Genomic DNA, 19,317 nt, shown 5'->3' with positions numbered 1-19,317 from the left:
AGTTTTAAAAAAAAAATCTCTCACACACACAGAATCACTTTAAAAGTCTGATTTTTAAAAAATTGAATTCAACACCAGACCAGATAAGTTGAGAGAGCGGGGTGTTGAGGGTGTTGAAGGGACTGAAGGTGATTCGGTGTGTTTAGTAGACTGACCGGGATAAAATTAGTAGAGTGATGCTGGATTTGTGTGGTTTGGCTGACACTCTATCCACTCTAAGCTGACACAGGAACGCCAAACACACAAGAGGACTGCTGTCCTGTGACACCGAAAACAAGTAGTCTGCTGTCAGCATGTCCCAAACATAAATCACACTAATGGATAATGAAGTGTGGCCTGCAGACTAAATAATCTGTAAATTAACCATTAATCTTTGGCATCACCATAGATTATCTGAGTCTAGGACATACTTATAGGCTTTTACAATGTAATTACATTATTATTAAAGGAAGTTTGCAGTTAGAATGTGTGAACAGTAACAATGACTATAGTGCTGCATTAGACACATTAGACTACAGCTACATAAACATATTTTCACCTGTAAACATTGATGTGTTGACCCCAGAAGAGTATTTCATACTGAGATGGAAGTTTGGAGACTTTTTTTAATGTAATTTACAATTTCTGACTGGTACGGCAATCTACACTTATGTGAAAAAATATATATTAATATAGAATATAACCTATTCTAGGTCATTTTCTATACCTTTTTTCCCCATATTAGATGAACACTAGCAGCTCAGGTGGGGGAGTAATATAAGATAAGAGAAAGAATGGTTAGCCAAATTTACAATCTTTGAATTATTAAAAAAGTTATATAGATAAACAGGTGTAGCATATGATAGCTAGTTTCCACAATAACATACAGCACTTTAAGTTATTTTCTCTCTGAGTGAGAAGCTCATACTCACATTTTCATCCATACTGAAAGGCAGCAGCTCAGGTGGAGTAAATCAAGAGGAGGGAAATAGTTAGTAAGATAAAATTGATCTATTGAATGAGTGATAATATATGTCTTAAAATAGCTAGTTTACACAATGATATATATTACTTTCTCTGTCATTGTATCATAGCCTATTCCAGGTCACTTACTTTACCAGTAAGAAGCTCATACTTATCTTTTTTTCCCATATTATGCCTGTTTTACACCTTAAATTGGTTGCCTGTCAGTTTCTGTATTGACTTTAAAGCCCTTCATGGTTTGGCATCAGCCCACTTGTCTGACATGCTTGCGATGTATGAACCAGGACGGCCTCTCAGGTCCTCTCTCTATTTTTATACAGTCTATGGATCCTCTGGCATGAGTCTTTTAGTTGTTCCAAAGTGCAGGACAAAAACTTTTGGTGAGGCAGCTGTTAGTTTTTATGCTTCAAGCTGCTGGAACAGTTTAAGGAACTCAGAGCAGCTCCAAGTGTTCATATCTTTAAACTTGGGTATTATGTCTTTTATTTAATCATTTATTTTATTGTATTGATCTTTTAAAATGTTTATTTCCCTACTATCTAGATACATTTCTATCTTATTTACAGATAGCTTGATTTATTGTGTTGATTATTGATTTATGCATTTGTTTCTTAAAAAAGTTGAACGGAGGCAATAAATGGAAAACTGAATTGCATTTCTCTGTCACATGAACTCTTTTTTTTACTTAAGCTGCCAACTATTCCTACATCCTGACACCAACACCTGCATTTAGAGAAAATATACTTCATTGTCCTTTACCTGTTTTATATAGTTCTTTTCTTATTTTTATCTATTTTATTGGTTTTATTACATTTCTATCTTTTTTCGTGTGCATTCATCTCAAGTTGTTTTTACTTTTTTACATTTGTTCTGTCTTATTATCAGCTCGTCAGTCATCTGTAAAGCACCTTGAGTTGCACTAACCTGTATGAAAGGTGCTATACAAATACAGTTTGATTGATTGATTGCATGCCCATGAGATGCTTTATATAATATACAGTTTTTTTTTATGTTTTGTCAGGTTATGGTGGTGGTTTTTGGATGTATGTGCACTAAGGAAACACTAAGAAAAATGCATTTTGTGTTTAGACTTGTCAGTTTAGAGCTCTAGGTAGAGTAATGTATTTTCCAACACATTAGAGGGCGGTATTACACCTCAAAGTTTATTGTCAACCTGCGTTTACAAATCAGAAGAAGAAAAAGAAGAAGAAGCCTCCCTCCGCCTCCCTGGATGTACTGTATACTGCACCGAGCAGGGGTGACTGATAAATAAATATTGTACAAATATCACACAGAAAGATTGTCCACGCATTTATCAGTTTTGCACAATGAGCGGGATACCGGGGACTGCTGTCGTCCAGGTCACCAACCTGTCCTCGGCGGTGAGCAGCGAGCAGATGCGCACACTGTTCGGTTTCCTGGGAGACATCGAGGAGCTGCGGCTCTACCCGCCCGAGTAAGAGCGACCTCCCCCCGGCGTAGCTTGCCAGGCAACAGCGCGGATTCGCGGCCTTCCTGCGGTCCACATAAACACTCATTTTAAGACGGTCGCGGGTATAATTAATAACTAACCCCTCTCTATTCTGCTTTGTTTTCTCTTTCACAGCAATGCCCCTCTGTCTTTCTCCTCCAAAGTGTGTTATATAAAGTACCGAGACCCTTCCAGTGTTGGTGTGGCGCAACATCTCACCAATACTGTTTTTATTGACAGAGCTTTGATAGTAGTGCCATGTGCGGAAGGTGAGTGTAGCCTGTTTCTTTTAAACACATTAAAAAATGAAATGTCTCACTTGTCTCGGTGGACTTGCTATGTCCTTGCTCCCTTTAAATTCAACCGTTTGGCGTTTTGGTTGAATCTGGGTTTGTTTGTTTTGTTTTGTTTTTTAACTCACATGGATAATTGGCAATTTGTGCCATTGACTAGTTCTGAATTTAGCTTTTTTTATTATTATTATTTGACACAGGTGACGGGTTGTATCACCTTACTTTTAAACATTAGCTAGCTAATTTCTCATAGCACCCTTCCAGGGTGTCTGTTTGGTGTCACAAAGGTGGTTTATACAGATCACATTGCAGCTATGTTGAATGTTTTTTTAAGCTTCAAGACATTGAATTATTCAGGTTTACCTCACTGTAAACACTGGGTTCACTGGAACATGTAGCTTGTGTATTTTCCATTTGAAAAAAAACCCCCAAAAAACTGCCATTATTTGTTACTTGTATCATGGAAATTACAATATAAATCCATGGCAGCACAGCTAACTTAAACCCTTTTCTCTTTTTTTATTTTTGGTGCTCCTTTTCTTTAAATTTCCCTCCCCTTTGGTGCCACTGTTGTTCCCTTGTGTACAGTCAAAAAAAAAGAAAAAATGATATCACCTCTAACTTGATGCTTTTTGTCCACGTGACTTGGTGCTGGATGGCTACTGAGTTTATTAATTTGGTTTTGTATGTTTTTTCTGTGTGATTATGTGTGCATATCAGATGACTAGACTGGCCCAGCTGTTACACTACACTAGCCTGAGTCAGGCATTGTTTTCCAAGCCACTATCCCCGATCGGGCCAACGCAGCCTTCAAGGGGGAATGTGACCAGGAGAATAGCCCGCTGAACCTTCCAAGATGGACACCTTGTCTCTTTTTATTTATTTTTCTTTTCTTTTTTGGTTTGTTTCCTTTCATACTTTCCCATGTTGTCCACTCTCTACTGTCTCTATCTAGAAACTACAGTATTGCTTATCTCTAGCGTTGTGTTTTATATTTGTTATTTTGGTTTGTTGTTTTGATTATTGTCCAACCCCCCACCCCCCTCTCTCTTTTCTGCTACAGCTGCAGCTTGTGTGTGATTGAATTCTGTCCAGGTTGCTACGGCATACCGGTGGGATGTGTATCACACATGGGATGCTAGGAGGATCACTAACACTTTACTCTCTTGTCTCCTACTCCTGTTGACGTAGTGAGGGGTTAGTCATTCTGAAAGTGAGACCCAGTAATGAAAACTCATTTGAACTTAGCATCTTTTTAATCTTTTCTTATTTGCACTTTTGATCTGTGCTGAAGTTTGTAGTGAAAATGCAAGATTTGAGTGAGTTTAACCTCACAGTAGTACAATGAAGCTCTGATATGGATGTTTTTTTTTTAGTATTTTATAATAACATGATCCATTTTAACATCATTTTCTCTTGGAAATTCGTGACACATGCATTTAATGCTTCCCGTCGTTATTTGTTTTTGAAAACCTGTCGCATTAAACAAATGGTAATTCATGCTCAGAGCCTCCAGCTATAGTGAAGTGAATTTATAGTAATTTTGTCTCTTTTTTTGGTCTTAATTTATCCCTCTCTCTCCTATAAGAAAGCAACAGATTATAATCCAGAGTGGAATGAGCAAAAATTCCTAATCCGTTGTTTTTACAGCTAAGTCTTGGCTAACATTTCCTACAGTTCTTAAAATTGTTGTTCTTTTCTGTATCTGATGTTCTGTGTGCTATTAGTGATGCAGCCATTGGGGTTGTCTTGTGTTGCACATCTTTCCAACACTGCGAAATGAGCGCGCCCCCCCTCCCCCCCAAGGAAAAGCGCCCATGCTTGATATCGTATGGTTCATGACCAATATGTTTCCAGTACAGGTGACCCATGCATCAAAGTGTTGACTCATTCTCTGCATTGTTTTTTTTTTTGTTTTGTTTTGCTTTTTTTTGTTGATCTATGAAAAGAGAACAAGGACAAACCCTTTTGTTTGTGAAAAGTTAAAGAAAAAAATCATTGCAGTTTATTGACAATAATAACTGAGATTGATTTGAGAAGGATAATTTTTTATAAAAACCAGAGTTAAGGTGCTCGGTCTCCAGTATACCATGGGTAGACAGTAGAAGACGTGTAGGCTGTATGGGGAAGTGTATGCTCTCTTTCTCTCTAGAATACAGTGGGCTAATTGTGCAGACATAGAGGAGACAGAGAGAATAGAGTCTCTCTATTGCCTTCACTAATATCCGCTTCTGTTCTGCAGGGAAGATCCCAGAAGAGGCCAAGGCTTTGTCACTGTTGGCACCTGCTACCCCAGTGCCCAGTCTGATTCCTGGCGGGGGACTACTACCTATTCCTACTCCAGCTCCACTTCAGAATGTGAGTCAGCATCTTGCGGTTCGCTCGTTTTCTTGTCTGTCATGCAACTTAAATATAACATGATAAATATATGTATATATGTGTGTGTGTGTGTTTGACACCTGCAGCTGAACCTCCCCATAGTGAACCGGCTATCAGCTAGTCTCGACCCCGCGGCGTCAGCCCACTCCCAGCCCCCCCTCATGGGAAATGTAGATCCCTCAAAAATCGATGAGATCAGGCGGACCGTCTACGTCGGCAACTTGAACTCACAGGTAACGTAATCGATTCTGTATCTGATAAACTGTTAAATGTTCACACGTCGGCTCTTCGGTCCAGTTTGTTCTGGCTGGTGAGAACGCTGTCAATCACTCAGTGGCTCTCTGTCTGCTTTCCAGGAAACTATACTGGGATTTGTTTGTGGTGAGAACACAATATTGTGTGATAATTGGTATGTAATATTCTTGTGTAGAGCTGCAACGAATAATCGATTAGTTGAAAAGTAATTGCCAGTTGTTTTGATAATCGATTGCTTTGAGTCCACATTCCCTGATTCCAGCTCCTCAAATGTGAATATTTTCTGTTTTCTTTAGTCTTCTGCTACAATAAACTAAATATCGTTGGGTTATGGTCTGTTAGTCGGGACAAAAGAAGAAGTTTGAGGATGTCACCTTGGGCTTTGGAAAACAGTGATCACATTTTTCTAACATTTTATAGACCAAACAATTAATCAAGAAAATAACAGACAGATAAGATAACCTTGATTGTTCCCGATTTCATAAACCGAATGATTAACCGAGAAAAGAGCCCTATTTCTCGGAAATTCAAAACTCAACTAAACAAATTAACAAAATTCCTCTGCTCATTATGCTGTCTGTCACCACAGCTGCCTACTAAGGCTGAAAACAACACTGGTGAGAGTGAGCCAAAACTTAGTCAGAAGGAGAAACCTGTTTTACATACAAGGAGTCATGCTTTCCGTTGTTGATGTAACCTCAGCAACCATTTCCCCATTCATATTACAGTACAAGATGCCTCATTTCAGTAAGAATACAGTCTCAGCTAGTAAAGCTCATTGCCAGCTATTAGTTCATCAAGTCTTTGTGACCAGTAGAGAAGATAAATAAAGCCCATTAAGTGCTGTTGACCTTTCAGTTAGTGGAACTAACCTTTTCCGTCTGGGACCATGTGGTGCTGATGATAACAGGTCCTTAAAACTCTTTATCGAATGAGTTAACCAGATTAATTCAAGAAACAAATCTTTTACATTCTGCACTTTGTAAACCTGCTGTCAGTAAATTTCGGTTCATCTCTCTTTCCTCAGACCACCACCGCAGAGCAGCTGTTGGAGTTCTTCAAGCAGGTGGGAGACGTAAAGTTTGTGCGGATGGCCGGAGACGAGACTCAGCCGACGCGTTTCGCCTTCGTAGAGTTTGTCGAGCAGGACTCCGTCGCCAGAGCCCTGACCTTCAACGGAGTCATGTTTGGCGACAGGCCCCTGAAGTATGTAGCACACTCAAATCCAGCATCAGATATTGTAACTGAAGAAATGTGTCACTTATTTACTCTTAATAACGTTCTGAAAGAAAGATATTGATTCATGTAATTTCAGTGGTTTATGTCTGTTGATATAGTTTTTTTATCTTTCAGGGTTAATCATTCCAACAACGCCATAGTAAAACCCCCAGAGCTGACGCCACAGGCTGCTGCTAAGGAGCTAGAAAGTGTGATGAAGAGGGTGAGGGAGGCCCAGTCTACCATCGCTGCTGCAATAGAACCAGGTAGAACATTTTGATCTGTTAACGTCTATCAAGAGTTTTAGTAACACAACACTGAAGAAGCTGCGTCGCGTTCTGACGCCGGGGATCTGCTTGTGCTCTTCTTGCTCTTAGCAGAAACAAAGAAGCGTTCCTCCAGTCGGTCTAGAAGGTCACGCCGGTCACGCTCACGGTCACGCTCCCTTTCACACTCAAGAACGCGGAGGAAAAGGTCCCGTTCGAAACACAGGTGAACAACTAGACCTCTAAAGGCTTTTACATTTCCCTTGCTGTGATACTGCGATTGTGTCGAATCAGCAGTGACATTTTTTTATTTTTCCTCTCTCGATGGTGCAGACCGTCACAGAAGTCATGGCCGAGGAGTGACTCCCACAGTTCCCGAAGTAACCACAAGAGGCGCTCTCGATCCAGAGACAAGAGACACAGCCGTAGTCGCTCAAGGTATGTCGGGAAGCACGCAACATAGAAGGGCGTTCATGATTTGTTTTTCTTTGAAATAAACACCGTTCAGTGCCTCCGTGTCATAAAGGATGTGCAGCTTCATCTGTTTTCATCATTATCTAGAAGACATCTACTCTACTGCGGTGTCACTCTGTTATCTCTGTCCTTGGTAGTAAGGTTCACTGGGTTCATATTGAGCACAGCGACGGTCTGAATTTGGCTCCTGTTGTCTGAATCTGGCACCAAAAAATGTCTTTCTTACTTATGAATCTTTTAAAGAAATAAGGTCTTGCACACAGTTTTGAATTTTTAATACATTTCTTGTTGTTTTTTCTTATCCCTAATGGTTAAGGCACACACTACTGCTGCTTTCCCACAAAATAACTCTCCAAAAAGTGTACTAAAGCCAGTTAATGTGTTTATCAGGGGCCACAAAAGGAGGAGTAAGGATCGGTCCAGGAGCCCTCGAAGGAAAGCCAGATCACCCTCACCAAAAAGGTAAAATCCAACACATACCCACCCTGTCCAAATATTTTAGATGTTTATAGCTTTCATATGCTTGTCCCATGTCTTTTTATAGGTTTTAAGTGGATTTACGACCGTATTTGCTCGGTAAACGTCAAGGATGCGGTGTCTGCACGTTTGCGACTGGTTCTTATTATCGGTTATTTCTTTGGCTTCTTTCAGAAGTAAGAAAGACAGGAGGAGGGAGCGAAGCAGGGAAAGAAGAGATCGCTCCGCATCAAGGAAGAGGAGCCGCAAAGACGAGGACAGGATAAAAAGCAAGGCCAAGCCACTGAAGGTAATAAAGTTTATACTGAAGGAAATCTCATCAAAACAACACTCCCCCGCGCTTATATACACGCCGCTGCCAGACCGTGCTGATCAGTCCCTCATGGTCAAGTAGGCCACTAAAACTGTCACACTGCTGATAATTTAATGATGCTAAAACACTAAAACAACACATTTTCTTCTCCTGACTGAGGGGGGAAATGAGGTGTCTGGTGATGTTGACAAATTAGAGGAGTAGAGGGAGCTCCCAGCTGTTTTTTCCCCCCTTCTATAGTAGGTAGAAGACATCAGTAGTGACCTTGTTTTAGGGTTTTTTTTTCTCCTGGTGAGTTTATGGCTGGAAAACATGCTTGCAACCTGCCAGAAGCAATACTTTTGCTAGTGATGCATTATCAATATTCAGCTGATTATTATTAATCAGCTTATTTATAAAGTATAAAACTCCAACTTGATGAAATGAATATGAAGTGTTTTCGCACCTCAACCCACACGAACCTCTTCAATGGAATGCAATTAATGAATGACTGGAATAAAACTAGATAAAAAGGCCAAACAAAGTTCAAAAGATTCCACGTATAACTCGTAGGTCAGTCACTCAATATGCAGAGCACTTGAAACTAAGCTTAAAATAGTTTCAGTATCTATGTAAAAAGGTTGTAGACTACAAACACCTTCAGATAGATCACGTAGACAAAGGAAACGGGCCGCTGTGGTCTCAGTTGTGTTTATTTAAGAATATTAGCTGAGGCTGTAACAATTAGTTGACAGATTGATTAGTCATAGACAGAAGATTAATAAGCAACTATTTTGATAATCGAATAATCGTTTCTGTCATTTTTCAAGCAAAAAAGGCCAAATATTCTCTGGAGATTTGCTGCTTTTCTTTGTCATATGTGACAGTAAATTAAAAATCTTTAGGTTTTTACACTGTTGGTCAGACAAAACAAGCAAATTGAAGACTTAAATGCAATGTCATTTTTTCACATTTCACAAACGCAACGATTAATCATTGAATTGATGAAATAAACTGCAGATTTATCAATGAAAATAGCATATATATACATACATATATACATACAGGGGCTTAGCTTAAGTTTAGGTGAAATTTAAGCTTAAATTACATCATTTTAATGTGCAATTCACTAAATGAAAAACAACTTGGACTGTGCTGCATAGCAGGTTTCCTGATCTTTGTTCACATGGTTCAATTCTCTCAACTGTATGTGAAATTGAAACCATCTGTACAAATGCAGGGAAAGTATAGACGATGCATTTTTAATGAGCCTCATGTTCCAATTACACATTCAGGACATATTTTAATGTTTTAGAGCTGAAATCAGTAAATCCTCAGATCATCACTCGGTACTTTTTGCATTTGTAAAAGCACAAACAGTCAAATTTCAAAAGGTGTGGGCGTACACAGTTTATACAGCTGCCCACATTAACCACCTCCAACCATTAACTATGTGGATACAGCACGTTCAGCTGCTGGATGTTGGCGTATTTCTGTTTTTGAAACCTGCAAACTGCATGAAATACAGTAGAAACAGCAGCAGGCTGGATAATAATACAAAAGCAGAAAGTCACAGGTTTAACTCCTCCAACTGGTATGAAATCATGTGTGAAAAACCAGTAAATAAACTGCAAACACAAAGCAGCTGATAGACAGAGAAATATTAACTTTTTCTAGGTCAATAAAGGTTCATGACTTATAGAAAGGGAAACTAAAGGGTAACGAGAACGCTGAGCTTTCAAGTTTCATTAAGAGTCATTAATAACACCATCAAGCACATCATGTTAGGAAAGTAGTTCAAAAACACGCACACACAAAGGTCAACTATTTACTGCATACTGCTGTTAGAAACTGAGTCTAATCAGCAACCATCAGTAATCAATGCAAACACATATTAGAAGGCTGTAAACCATCAATCAAACCAATAACTAGCAGAAAAGGGTTTACGCCTTTAGTGTTTGCGGGTCAAATTTGACCCATGTTTGAACTCATTAACAAGCACTGAAAAAACACTAATTATGATCCAGTAAAATGTTTTATTTGCTAAGTGACTTATTATTCATCAATAATATAATAATATAATATATATATACAGTACAGACCAAAAGTTTGGACACACCTTCTCATTCAAAGAGTTTTCTTTATTTTCATGACTATGAAAATTGTAGATTCACACTGAAGGCATCAAAACTATGAATTAACACATGTGGAATTATATACTTAACAAAAAAGTGTGAAACAACTGAAAATATGTCTTATATTCTAGTTTCTTCAAAGTAGCCACCTTTTGCTTTGATTACTGCTTCGCACACTCTTGGCATTCTCTTGATGAGCTTCAAGGGGTAGTCACCTGAAATGGTCTTCCAACAGTCTTGAAGGAGTTCCCAGAGATGCTTAGCACTTGTTGGCCCTTTTGCCTTCACTCTGCGGTCCAGCTCACCCCAAACCATCTCGATTGGGTTCAGGTCCGGTGACTGTGGAGGCCAGGTCATCTGGCGCAGCACCCCATCACTCTCCTTCTTGGTCAAATAGCCCTTACACAGCCTGGAGGCGTGTTTGGGGTCATTGTCCTGTTGAAAAATAAATGATGGTCCAACTAAACGCAAACCGGATGGAATAGCATGCCGCTGCAAGATGCTGTGGTAGCCATGCTGGTTCAGTATGCCTTCAATTTGGAATAAATCCCCAACAGTGTCACCAGCAAAGCACCCCCACACCATCACACCTCCTCCTCCATGCTTCACGGTGGGAACCAGGCATGTAGAGTCCATCCGTTCACCTTTTCTGCGTCGCACAAAGACACGGTGGTTGGAACCAAAGATTTCAAATTTGGACTCATCAGACCAAAGCACAGATTTACAGATTTCCACTGGTTTAATGTCCATTCCTTGTGTTCTTTAGCCCAAACAAGTCTCTTCTGCGTGGTTTCCTGGCAGCTATTCTACCATGAAGGCCTGATTCACACAGTCTCCTCTTAACAGTTGTTTTAGAGATGTGTCTGCTGCTAGAACTCTGTGTGGCATTGACCTGGTCTCTAATCTGAGCTGCTGTTAACCTGCGATGTCTGAGGCTGGTGACTCGGATGAACTTATCCTCCGCAGCAGAGGTGACTCTTGGTCTTCCTTTCCTGGGGCGGTCCTCATGTGAGCCAGTTTCTTTGTAGCGCTTGATGGTTTTTGCGACTGCACCTGGGGACACTTTCAAAGTTTTCCCAATTTTTCGGACTGACTGACCTTCAGTTCTTAAAGTAATGATGGCCACTCGTTTTTCTTTACTTAGCTGCTTTTTTCTTGCCATAATACAAATTCTAACAGTCTATTCAGTAGGACTATCAGCTGTGTATCCACCTGACTTCTGCACAACACAACTGATGGTCCCAACCCCATTTATAAGGCAAGAAATCCCACTTATTAAACCTGACAGGGCACACCTGTGAAGTGAAAACCATTTCAGGTGACTACCTCTTGAAGCTCATAAAGAGAATGCAGAGTGTGTGCAAAGCAGTAATCAGAGCAAAAGGTGGCTACTTGAAGAAACTAGAATATAAGACGTATTTTCAGTTGTTTTATACTTTTTTGTTAAGTACATATTTCCACATGTGTTAATTCATAGTTTTGATGCCTTCAGTGTGAATCTACAATGTCAATAGTCATGAAAAGAAAGGAAACTCATTGAATGAGAAGGTGTGTCCAAACTTTTGGTCTGTACTGTATATATATATATATATATATATATATACACAGACTTATTTTGATATTTGATGTACCTTAGACCACATTTAACTTACAGTGTACAAATCGTTTTTTAGTTTAAACAATTTATATATTTTATTGCTTATGATGAACAGAACAGGCAAATAAGATCATGAGATGATCTGATAAACAAAGTAAATCCCAAAATAACTTATGCGTATTGTCTCACACGTTAAAAATGTGCATGCTGCGCCAGGTGTGTGGTGAGACATGAGAAATACATCAAGAGAAAGCCCCAACTTATATACTGCTATACAGCTGGGGAACAGGAAACCTGTGTCTGTGTCTGTTGGTGCGTGTGTGTCTGAATGTCTGTCATAGGTTACGTTTGGGGACAAATTTCAGACTGAAGACCAGTTAATTGAAGACGGCTTGTCCAATTGGGGAAAAAACTGATTTTTGGGTCAGTGGGTAAGGTTATAACTGGTATAAGTCTCCAGGAAATTAATGTAAGTCTATGTAATGTCCCCTAAAGTGACGTAGGCCAATTTGTGTGTCTGTGTCTGTGTCTGTGTGTCTCTATGGGATGTGAGTCAAAGAGAGATGGTGGGGGGGGGGGGGGGGCAGCATGCCACTCTACACTTGAATTCAAGTCGATATGCATTCTTGGCATGAAACATAATTTTAATATTATTACATAATATTATTATACTATTTTTATAGGATTTCATTACTATTATTTTTGTTTTGTTGTAATTTTTGTTATTCATGATGGTTTGGCAACATTTACTATGTATTTCTCCGCATAAACAACCCATAATTACTACGGGGTCAAGTTTTACTTCATAATTTTTTATTATCATTATTATCAAAATGTGTTTTATTTTATTCAGTAGGCCATTGTAGAGGATGTAATGCAACCTTGTTTTGATCAGAAAAAAATAAAAGTATATTTCACACATCTAAACTTGAAAAAACACAATAGGAGGGTTAAGAAATATGACATATTGACAATTCCTTACGTGTCCATAAAAAACACATAACTCAAGAAACACAAGATAAAAGGCGTCATATGTTGACAGTCTTCTTGTCAATTCGGCATCAATATAATCCATAAAGATAAGATGTATTTGTGTACAAACTTTACATTTTGGATTTTGTCGCCTCAACTCGCTACCGGGCTCCGTTGATTAGCTGCACTATTTTAGTGGGAGAAGACGCTGGGAATGAGAGGAGAACCGTTACAGAGATTGCATTTTTCACTAAAAAATCAGATATACGCTAAATTAAACACTGATTCATAACATTGTTATTCAATTCACTATCTAGTGTGTGTGTGTGTGTGTGTGTGTGTACGTGCTGGAGAGAGCGTACCTGGTCGTTGACTATGTTGACGTCATTGAACTTCACTATTTGCATGAACCAAGACTAAAAACTTATGATAATATCAAACATGTTTGATTTTATCAGAAGGTCGGGACTGAGTTAAGTCAGCTCTGACTGAGTTTTATGACGACCTTACACTAAACGATCGAGATGATGCCACAACTAGCAAAACTCTCATGATTTGATTCCGACGTTGGAAATTTGTCTGGGACAGTGAAATGGTTTGAAAAGTCGTTTGGTGTAAGGCTGGCATAAGGCAGAACTGAAAGAGAAATTAAACTGGTAAAACAAAAATATTTGGAGGGATTTTTTAAATTTTCTTCAACTTATTTGAGAAAGTCTGTATGCCCGTATATTTCCAGCAGAGCAGAGAGAGATCCTCCCCCCCTCCAGCAGTTCAGTCAGAAGAAACATCCTGCCCCATCATTTCCTAGATGTCTTGAGTTTTATACGATCTACATAATTTACCACGTGTGCATGTGACTCATACTGTATATCAATAAATCTGAACATCTTAGTAAAGACACATCATTTCCGAGTGCATTTCTGAATGCACCTGACCCCTTTTACCAAATATGGACATGTTTCTCTGTTAATACGATATTCGGAGCTCCTTCATGTTCATATGTGGTTAACGCCTATTAAACCACAGTTATCGTTTCCATTCAGATCTGAACCTGTGAATGTGAGTTACTAAGGGTGCGCTGATCTGAGGGAAAAAAATGCAATTCAACTCAACGTGCCTTTCTAAAAAATATAGTTAAAGGAATAGTGTGACCTTTTTTTGCATTCTGGCTGAGAGTTAAAAGAGAGGATTTATTATTTTCATGTCTGTATGATAAATATGAAGCTACAGTCAGCAGCTGGTTAGCTTAGCTTAGCATAAAGACTGGAAACCAGCTGGCCTGTTTAGAAAATGATGAAAAATATCAATCAATGTTTCCCAAAGCTGAAGATGCAACTTAAAATGTCTTGTTTTGTCCCGACCAACAGACCCACACCCAAAGATATTTAGTTTACTATCATAGAGGATTAAATAAACCAGAAGATATTTATATTTAGTTATATATATATTTCTTAAAAAAGTGATTAATCGATTATCAAAATAGTCGGCGATTAATTTTCATTTTCATTTGACTAATCATTGCAGCTATAGGATGAATACTAATGATTATGCTGTTGAGAATGTGGTCTTACAGTTAGAAAAAGTTTGAAAAATCTTTATTCTACAGTGTCCTATCACAATTCCATTAAAAATATTATCAGTCTTAGTTCAAAAAACACAATAACATCTCGATACCTAACATCAGAAATCTTAATTTCTGACTGGATGCGTGTCGGCACATCTCCACTTCCCTGTCCTCAACAGATCCCCCCCCCAGTAACCTTTTTTTCTTGCTGAACACATGAAAGTTTACACTTCTTTTCGAGCATGAGTATCAAACCACATGAATGCTGACGTACATCAGGAAGTTTACCATAAAGATCTCACAAGATTAATGAAATAAGATGACACATTTGAGACTTATCACACTTCATCTTAACTGAACAAATGTCCTCAGAAACAACCACAATCTTGCAAAATAAATTTTCGATGTTGCACTGCAGATTCTTTACAGTCTTGTTACGCACGTAAGTTCACAGAGATTGAAATGATACTCAACCCAAAATCTTCTGAGTGTTAAGCATTCTGTAGACTTGGAAAAAAATGTTTCATTTCTTCATTTTAGTAGATTGAATTTAGTCGGTTATAATTGTTTTCAATGGTGACCTGTTTTCATTATGGAAAAAAGTATTAAAATATCCATAGAGAAACCATATTACACTACTGTAGCTTGATGAATCCCTCCAATGTCCATCAACTACTGTTTGTCTACAACACTCCTTTTCCACAAATAACTGATAAAACATGCAAAAATGCAGTAGAAGTTCCTTCCCTGAAACTGTACCTACAAATAACCTCAGGCCAGCACTATAAAGACATAAAACTAGACAAATCTGCATCTGCATTGTTGTTGTGCTAAACATATTTCAGTATAATCCAATGAATATGATGGAATGGCATCCAATTAGAATAAATGCAATTTAATTAATGGATTACCATCATAGTCAAACTACTCAAGAAGTTCAAAGGTTGCCCTGAAAATGTGAAAAATAAGACCAGTTTCTAATCTTCCCTTCCTCACAAAAATACTAGTCAGTTACTGGATGACTGGATCTTCTCAGTTATTTTTTTAGCTTCTTCTGTGCCGCCTCATGAAAAGCACCTGAGCTGTCACTTTGATATTCCTGTCAAATATTTCGATGGTGTCTCATTTGAACGACGTGTTGTTATCTCAGGTGGAAAGGGACTACAACAGGGAAGAAAAGGACGACTACGAAAGCGACAGAGAAGACTCGGCCACACCGAGCGAGGACATGACGTCATCACCCTTCACCCAGCACAACGGCAGCTACAAGCATCACCACGAGGAGGACGCGTCGGTGGGCGCTAACAGCACCAAGTGACTATTATGACAACATGGAAACAAGCCTTTGTTCCATCAGATCTTCTCAACACTCAGCGTGTGCGTATACGTGCATCAACACCGGATAAACACTTACAATAGTGTGTTGTCTTCATCATCTCCTGTTTGAACAACATGATTTTTTAAAACTTCCTGTTGATGAAGTGTATTCGTGATCACATAGATCCTGTAATTCAACAAATTTTTCATTATCCAACCTGAAGGGCATGTGAGCATTTGGCACAGCAGTTTCCTGCCAGCGCAGGTCAGATGAAGGTATCGGGATTTGCACAGGATGCACCTAATAAGGCTGTCATATTAGATTTCATAACATTATACAGGTGGTATTGTGTCCACTTCCTGTATGTCTTAATTGCTTGAACAACACAAACCATTGTATTGTCTTTATAAAGATTTATTTCTGCTAAAGCCCAGCAGATTAGAAACCAACCGCAGAGTCTGTCACCGTAGAATCAAGTCTGTCTCCATTCCCAAGACCTCCAGAGCTATCTCAGAAAAGTCATAACTGCAGAGTCAGGCAGAAGTCCCACAGGGAGGACAGAGTTTCATTTCTTAAGCAATTTGATTTTAACTGTAGGTTTGTCCCTCCATTGGATATTTAAATTTCTTTTCAAGTCCTCCAGACCGAGACATCTTGATCAGACACTTCCTCCATAGTCCAAAATAACTCTAAGTTTATCAGAGTTTATGTCATACTGTAGTATTTATACCATTTCCTATAAAAATGTTATGTCTTAATATTGCAAATAGCAATATGCAGCAACAGCTGCAGTAATAAATGTATTATAAATTATGCCTCATCTATTTGTGAGATAGGATTTTAAAATGTTGACTTATGGCTTTATTGCTATTTCGGCTGCAACTTAAATTATCGATTAATCTGCTGATTATTTTATCGATTCATCTTTTTGTCTATAAAACATGCCATAATTTGTTAGAGTTCATAGTGACGTATTTAAATGTATTTGTTTTATCTGACCAACAGTCCCAAAATTTGAAGATAATCAGTTTATGATCATGTTATGACACAGAAAAGCTTTAAATCCTCATGTTCGAGAAGCTACAACTAGGAACAAAAGCAATTATTTTGATTGTCAAAATAGTTCCAGATTAATTTTAATTGATTAATCAACTAATTTTTGCAGCTCTAGTTTACATGCAGGGCCTTCATGTCTTAAATAAATAGTATTTACAAAGAAACAGTGGAAAAGTAAGCTTCTCAAATGAATCAGTAGTAACACAAAGGGAAAAAAACACGGAAGTGACAACTGCATTTATGTATATTTTATATATGTGAATATATATATGTGAATATATATATATATATGCTGGCAGACAGAAAGAACACAAAAAAGGCTTCACCTTCACCTTACTTGTTGCACTTCCTCAAGTAGCATTTCATACAAAGCAGGTTCTGTATGGCTGCTGATGGTAAAGTGACATCAGTTTCCGTGGTTAGTGACTAAGTTTTGAACGGCTGAATTACTGTCGATTTTATGAATGTGCTTTTACATTCATTGACTTGAATCATCAGCTTCTTATATCACGTTTTCATTCATCTCATAGCTTCTGTCCTCAGAGAGTTCAGTTCTTCCTGGTTGATACTGTTTGTTTGCTTCAGTTGCATTTTGTCAATACACAGACAAAAATGGGAAAATTCGAATGATTATAATGTAATCCAGAATATTATCGTGTTAGATTCTGTCTCTAGATGTAGCACTTACTGTTCACCAGCAGACCAAAAAATGAAGGGTTTAGTTGGCAAACCAATCAAAACAAAGGTACTTACCAACTAAATGTTGTTGATAGTATGACCCTAACTGAAACTGTGAAAATATAATTGCAGCTTCTTGCCTGAGGTGTCCTGGGGTGAAACTATCTTATGCTCAAGCCTTGGTGAGGCTGTGACTGCAACTTCCCATATTCTCTGTACTTGCTTACCAGGTCAACGAGAACTGTACATAACACATTTAATACAGTTTCCTGGGTGAAAGAATTGAATAAGTAACAAAATGAGGGGATTTCTGCGAATGTATTAAATGCTCATTTGCCCTTTTTGCAGTGTTGAAAGATAATGTGAACTACAAGGTCTGTGAAGTGTCCTTTCTTCCCTGTTTTGCACCATTTTTCTCCATCTTCTGGGAACTTTTTTTGAGTTTCCCCCAAAAATGTACGGTGTTGATTTTATGACTTCAAGTGCTGTAATTAATGAAAATGCAAAATTATACTGTTTCTGTGAACATGTTGCTAAAATATCATAAAAAAGATACATTTCTCATTTGGTCAACATGAATACGTTGCTTTATTGTTTTTACTTTATGGGTGTACATTTACATGCAGAGTGTTTTTTTTTTGTTTGTTTGTTTGTTTGTTTTTTTTTGGTTGTTTTTGTATTTCTGAATACTAGTAGTCAAAACAAGATCACAATGTTCCATTTCCTGTTATTGTTGTAAAGCTGTGAGACAAAAACTATTTACTGTTTTATAGAAATAACACAGGCCTATACTATAAAAATGATGATGTGCAAAATGTCTGTCGGCTCATAATTGCTCGGGAAAGTGAAGCTCGCGCTGGTAGAATAGACGAGGCTGAGCGAGATATACGTCACAGGTCAACAAACTGCTTGCAAGCACAGAAAGGTCAAAAAGTGCCTAGACTAAGATTGTACAGAATATTCTACTAAAATACGTAAACTTTGACAGATTCAACCTGAGTTTATTGTTTAGGAATAGCTGAAAGAAATGAAATGTTATATTTAAAGTATTGTCCGCTGTCTTTAGTAATTAAAAGCAGAATAGACTCAACATTCATGAGACTTATGTGGATTTGTCTTTAACTTTGTTTTTTTTGTTTTTTTCATTTTTGGTGTTAAAGCCAGTATTAAGTCATGTGTCAAAAAAAAAAACTTCATACTGGCCTCAGATTGCGATCAGTGTTTATTTAAGTTTCTATCAAAGTGTGTTATATTTTAAAAAAAACATGAAGACTTTATGGCTGTCTGCCAAATTCCACTGTAATTACTTTATTGTATTTTTTCTTTTCCTGCTTTTTTTTTTTATATAGTACACAAGGCTTCAGTTTGAAGTGGTGAACTTGTGATAAAGTTTAATACAAAAAGGCATTTCCAACTCAACTGACAGTATGTGAAGAATTTAATTTTTTTATATCCATGTATCCACTACATACGTACTGTAGAAACATGTTTCACACCCGTGGGATTGCTCGCTTAATATCAGCGTTTGGGACTCGATGTAAAGGTTTGGTAACACTGTTTTTGAAGAGCTTTGATGTACGTACGTGATCCTCCTCGATTTATATCTAACAATACATCTGATCTGTTTCCAAAAACACTCAATAAAGAGACTTTTCATTCAGTTGTTTGGCTTCTGTGGCTTTTTTTTTTTGTCATACTGTGAAGTGGAAAATGATTTGCTCCCCAACTAATCAATCAGCCTCCACTTTCCTTTTTTTTGTCTGTCTGGTTTGCATAACTTTAACAAGACTGTCTCAGCTTTGACTTCAGTGTACCATAAGGCTCAATCATCCATTTAGCATGTTTTATTTGCTGATGATACTGTATTGTATGTTATATGCATCACTGATCCTAATTAGTTTACTTTGAG

General features: G+C 38.1%; 1 protein-coding gene across 6 annotated transcripts; it reads left to right on the top strand.

Moving 5' to 3' along the window:
- Positions 1–2,153: 2,153 nt before the first annotated feature.
- srek1 (splicing regulatory glutamine/lysine-rich protein 1) lies at positions 2,154–19,068 on the top strand. Of its 6 annotated transcripts, none has more exons than XM_067575187.1 (12): positions 2,570–2,703; positions 3,448–3,627; positions 3,791–4,589; positions 4,970–5,085; positions 5,193–5,339; positions 6,389–6,567; positions 6,715–6,845; positions 6,957–7,071; positions 7,179–7,283; positions 7,710–7,781; positions 7,971–8,085; positions 15,507–19,068. In XM_067575187.1, exons 3-12 carry the CDS (start codon positions 4,559–4,561, stop codon positions 15,672–15,674), a joined length of 1,179 nt encoding a protein of 392 aa, XP_067431288.1. In that variant the 5' UTR covers positions 2,570–2,703; positions 3,448–3,627; positions 3,791–4,558; the 3' UTR covers positions 15,675–19,068. The 6 variants fall into 6 exon arrangements, with proteins under 6 accessions (XP_067431284.1, XP_067431283.1, XP_067431288.1 ...); XM_067575186.1 differs by having other exon boundaries at positions 3,448–3,940; positions 4,455–4,589; XM_067575183.1 differs by lacking the exons at positions 3,448–3,627; positions 3,791–4,589 and adding an exon at positions 2,154–2,419 and having other exon boundaries at positions 6,960–7,071.
- Positions 19,069–19,317: the final 249 nt, after the last annotated feature.

Source organism: Thunnus thynnus, chromosome 19 (genome assembly GCF_963924715.1).
Source record: "Thunnus thynnus chromosome 19, fThuThy2.1, whole genome shotgun sequence".
Lineage (NCBI taxonomy): Eukaryota > Metazoa > Chordata > Actinopteri > Scombriformes > Scombridae > Thunnus > Thunnus thynnus.
The sequence above is the reverse complement of the archived record's forward strand: the minus strand, read 5'-3'. Positions and strand labels throughout refer to the sequence as shown.